This window comes from Euphorbia lathyris, chromosome 1 (genome assembly GCF_963576675.1).
Source record: "Euphorbia lathyris chromosome 1, ddEupLath1.1, whole genome shotgun sequence".
NCBI classification, from domain to species: domain Eukaryota; kingdom Viridiplantae; phylum Streptophyta; class Magnoliopsida; order Malpighiales; family Euphorbiaceae; genus Euphorbia; species Euphorbia lathyris.
The window spans coordinates 29996265-30000779 of NC_088910.1; the positions used below are offsets into that span (position 1 = coordinate 29996265).

The following is a 4515-nucleotide window of genomic DNA, read 5'->3' on the forward strand; positions in this document are numbered from 1 at the left end:
TTTAATTATTCAGATAAATAATTAAATTCTAAAATTTAATAATTAAACCTCAACATATATAACATAAAACAAAATCGAAATAGGAGACTTAATAGCATAAATACTTAAAATTGAAGGGTTGAAAAGTGTATTGTGCCTAAAATTAATGATTTTCTCCTTTCTTGTATATATTGTAAACAAGAATCATATAATATATATTTACGCAAACAATGACATTTTCCTTTGGCAGTACTACACAACAGAACATTAAGTAAAGGAGAATACGAAAATAGAATATACTCCTTTATATTTTAAAGTTTTACACATTTCGTACCTTGCATTTTCATTTATGTACTGTACATAAATTCCCAAACACTCCCCCACCCCACCCCCCATTTCTTCTTCCCCACCACCCAAAAAATCTCCGATCACCACCAAACCACAACCATGACAACTCAGATAACCCCATTAATTACAACATTATTCATCCTCCTCTTCTCTTCATTTCTCGCCACATCAGAATCCACAACCTCGTCCAGAACAAACATCACATGGTGGTGCAACGAAACTCCACATCCCGAAACCTGCAAATACTTCATCAATAATCAAAGACACAAACGTTATTCATTCAAACACAGAACAGAATTTCGGACCATATTGGTCCGAATCGCTCTCCAAAGAGCCCTCACCGCTCAATCCGAAGTCAACAATCTCAAAAAAACTTGCCAGAATCACCGGCAAAGAGCTGTCTGGGCCGATTGTTACAAGCTCCACTCCGACACAATCCATCAGCTAAACCGAACCCTACAAGGGCTTTCCAAGAACTACAGATGTACAACGTTTGATGCACAAACATGGTTAAGCACTGCATTGACCAACATTGGCACGTGCCATTCCGGGTCTTCCGACCTAAACGTCTCGAATTTTATCGGGCCGATCAAGTCTAACAATTTAACGGAGGTTATTAGCAATAGTTTAGCTACTAATGCAGTTTTGTTGTCCGTACAAGATCATAACAATTATACACATGGTTTTCCGAGGTGGTTTTCCGGGAAGGAGAGGAGGTTATTGGAATCAACGGAGGCTACGGCGAGGGCGAATCTGGTTGTGGCTCAAGATGGTTCGGGGAATTTTAGAAGTGTTCAGGCGGCGATTAACGCGGCGGCGAGGAGAAAATATGGTACTAGGTTTATTATTCATGTGAAGAGAGGTGTTTATAGAGAGAATATTGAGGTTGGGATTAATAATAATAATATATGGCTGATCGGCGATGGTCTCCGAAATACTATTATTACTAGTTCTAGAAGTGTTCGAGGTGGCTATACAACCTACAGCACTGCAACTGCCGGTAAGTAAAATTTCCGTTCTCTTATCCTTTTCTCATGTTTTTTTCTTGAAGTTTGACTGTGGACCCGAGCTGATATGACTCGTTAGATGTTAATATAAAATTTATAATTATGATTAGGTATTAATTATCGGTTTAAATTTTTAGTTCAAACGATTACATAACATATCAGATATTAATATAAAATGGTAGAAAAAAATTATGTTGTTCCTCAAACGTATACATTTTCATTTTAGTTTATTTTTAGTTACAAAAACATTACGAATCTCTAATCATTTTGATTTTGATTTTGTATAGATTGAGTTTATACGTTTAAAATTTGTATTTTTAATTATTCGAAAACAGTTTTTTTACACATGTCACACAATTTAGAAAATATAAAATGAAATGAATAATCCTCTTTTTAAACTGAATTTCTTTTGAAGAACTTTTAAAATTAGGCCTTTAAAGCCAACAAATTTAGCAAGCAAAGCATAATATATGACATAAATAGATGATAAAAGGTAATTCAATTCACTAAAATCAGTACAATTAATTACTGGTTTCATGATCTTTTTCCTCTATTTCGTTTGCATTATAAAAAATTAAAATTACTAATAATACAAAAAAAGATTAGGATTTATTTTTCCTCAATAAAAAAACCCGATATTATTTTAATTGTCTAATGAAATAGCAATAAGAAAATGTAGCTGGATCTATGAAATTGCTTAGCAATAAAAAAAAAGTAAAGTAGATAAAAATTCACGTGTAACGGAGGATATTTCGTGGTTGACTTAATTTGGGTGAAAAAAAAGTATACGGGGGAAAAGGCAATCATATATTCCATATTATTGATCACATCATCTTAACTAGATTTCAATGCTAATAATTATGAGTAATGATAAATGAGTCATTTTCTGTTTAATATGCACGTGATCTGTTTATCATTTCTATCACCCAAATTACTGAAAAATAAAATATGACAAACAAAAAAAATGTTTACTAATCCAGGTGACAATTTCGTGTTTCATGTCAAAATCGTGGTATTTCATGTATATGTTCCATATATATACATATGGTTTTATATGTTAGAAATACTAGAAATATGATCTTCGTGTCAATCGTATCGTATCAGTTGGATTGTCTCTGTAAATCGTGTTTTCGTGTCAAAAATTGCCGCTTAACCCTATAATTATGATTACAGGAATTGACGGACTCCGGTTTGTTGCTCGTGGAATAACATTCAGAAACACAGCAGGTCCCTCAAAAGGACAAGCAGTAGCACTCCGATCAGCCTCTGATCTCTCTGTATTTTACCGGTGCTCATTTCAAGGCTATCAAGACACTCTTTTTGTTCATTCTCAGAGGCAATTTTACAAAGAATGTTACATTTATGGGACTATAGACTTTATTTTTGGCAATGCAGCAGTTGTTTTCCAAAATTGCATCATCTACGTTAGAAGACCGTTAAGAGGTCAATCTAATATGATAACAGCACAAGGTCGTAATGATCCATATCAGAACACCGGAATTTCAATCCACAACTGTCAAATTCTACCAGCATCCGACTTGAAACCAGTGGTGGGTTCATTTCAGACATATTTAGGGAGACCATGGATGATGTATTCTCGGACAGTAATTCTCAAGAGTTACATTGATAAGTTTATTAATCCGGCAGGTTGGTCGAAATGGTTAAACAGTAATTTTGCTCTAAATACTTTGTATTATGGTGAGTTTAAGAATTTTGGGGCAGGGTCTTCCACTGCACGGAGGGTTAAATGGAAAGGGTATCATGTAATAACTAGTACTAAAGTAGCTTCAAGTTTTACTGTAAATGGCCTTATTGCGGGACAATCATGGTTGCCGGCAACTGGTGTTCCGTTCACTCCAGGCCTTTGATTGATTTATTCAGGTGATGACACGTCAATATTATTGCTGATATGTCATCTCCTAAATAGTCCAAGAACAATTTATTCAAATTACATTAGAATTTCTCATTCTTATGTTACGGAAATATTATACATTTGTTCATTGTTGTGATATTGAAATTTTTTTGTACATTTTAATTAAGGCAAATGATATATTCAACCTTAAAGGCTGTATATAAGCACTAATTATCCATATGCTTTCTTATGTTTTCAATAAAAAGAAAATTCTAATTCTAAAATAAGCATTTATTTCTATTGGAAATATAACAATATATTATCACAAATGCATTTAAGTATTACAAGTATAAAAAAAAGTATCAACAAGTTTTATGTATTGAAAAACTAAATTAACACTAATAATAAGAATTTGTGGGTTTTTATGTACAACCCTTAGGGTGGTAAATATTAGGTCCCTTTAATTAATTATTTCAATATTAAGCTTTTGTCCGATGGTTAAAATCATTTATTTTGATACTATTATTTAAATTATTTGTTGGATGTGGGAATGATATTAGTGACATGGTGTGATAGGTTATAGTAAATTTTTGCATTATTTTCGTTCGAGCAAATGACAAAAACTATGTTGATAAGATTTAGCTTTAAATGAATTTCCTAGTTTTTGGAGATTGCTTGTTATTTGATTTAGTGAATTCTGTTAGCAAGATTCTAGCTAGAACGTGGGTTGTAGTTTGTTACAATCTCATCTGTATAAAAGCTATCTTATAGCTATTTTCTTCTTTGAATAAACTAGTCTTTCTCAAAAATTGTTCTTTGCAACTAGTTTGTTTGTTTTGCATTTAACATTTTGGTATCAAAACACTACCTTGGGAGATTTGAAGGAGACTTTTGATAGGGAAAACACGTCAGGGAGTGAAGAGAGATGGGTCAGAAGAAAATAGTTTTTCACAATCTTCCATCCTAAAGTTTGATTGTGACTAAAATTACTAGAGCATGGTCATACAGAATCTCATGCGAACTAAGGAATGTTGCGTTGTTGTCGAATCGGACTACTCACAGCCTGATAATTAAGAGGGGATGACGACAACATAAAAAAAGATCCTAGAGGAGATGAAGTTGTAAATTTGAAAGCCAAGAATTACTTGTTTCAATCTCTTGACATGTTAATTCTAAAGAAGATCACACATAAGGAGACATCCTAACAACTTTGGGACTCCATGAAAATGAAGTGTTTGGGCAACACTAGAGTACTGAGAGCCCAACTAAACCATTTACCCAAGAATTTTGAGGTTCTGGCAATGAAGCAGAATGAATCGATCATGTATT

The 4515-nt window shown here is 33.2% G+C and overlaps 1 protein-coding gene across 1 annotated transcript; it reads left to right on the forward strand.

Moving 5' to 3' along the window:
* Window positions 1-426: 426 nt before the first annotated feature.
* Window positions 427-3299, forward strand: LOC136217519 (probable pectinesterase/pectinesterase inhibitor 33). The gene is made up of 2 exons (XM_066004110.1): window positions 427-1327; window positions 2508-3299. Exons 1-2 carry the CDS (start codon window positions 427-429, stop codon window positions 3200-3202), a joined length of 1596 nt encoding a protein of 531 aa, XP_065860182.1. The 3' UTR covers window positions 3203-3299.
* The last annotated feature ends 1216 nt before the right edge of the window (window positions 3300-4515 follow it).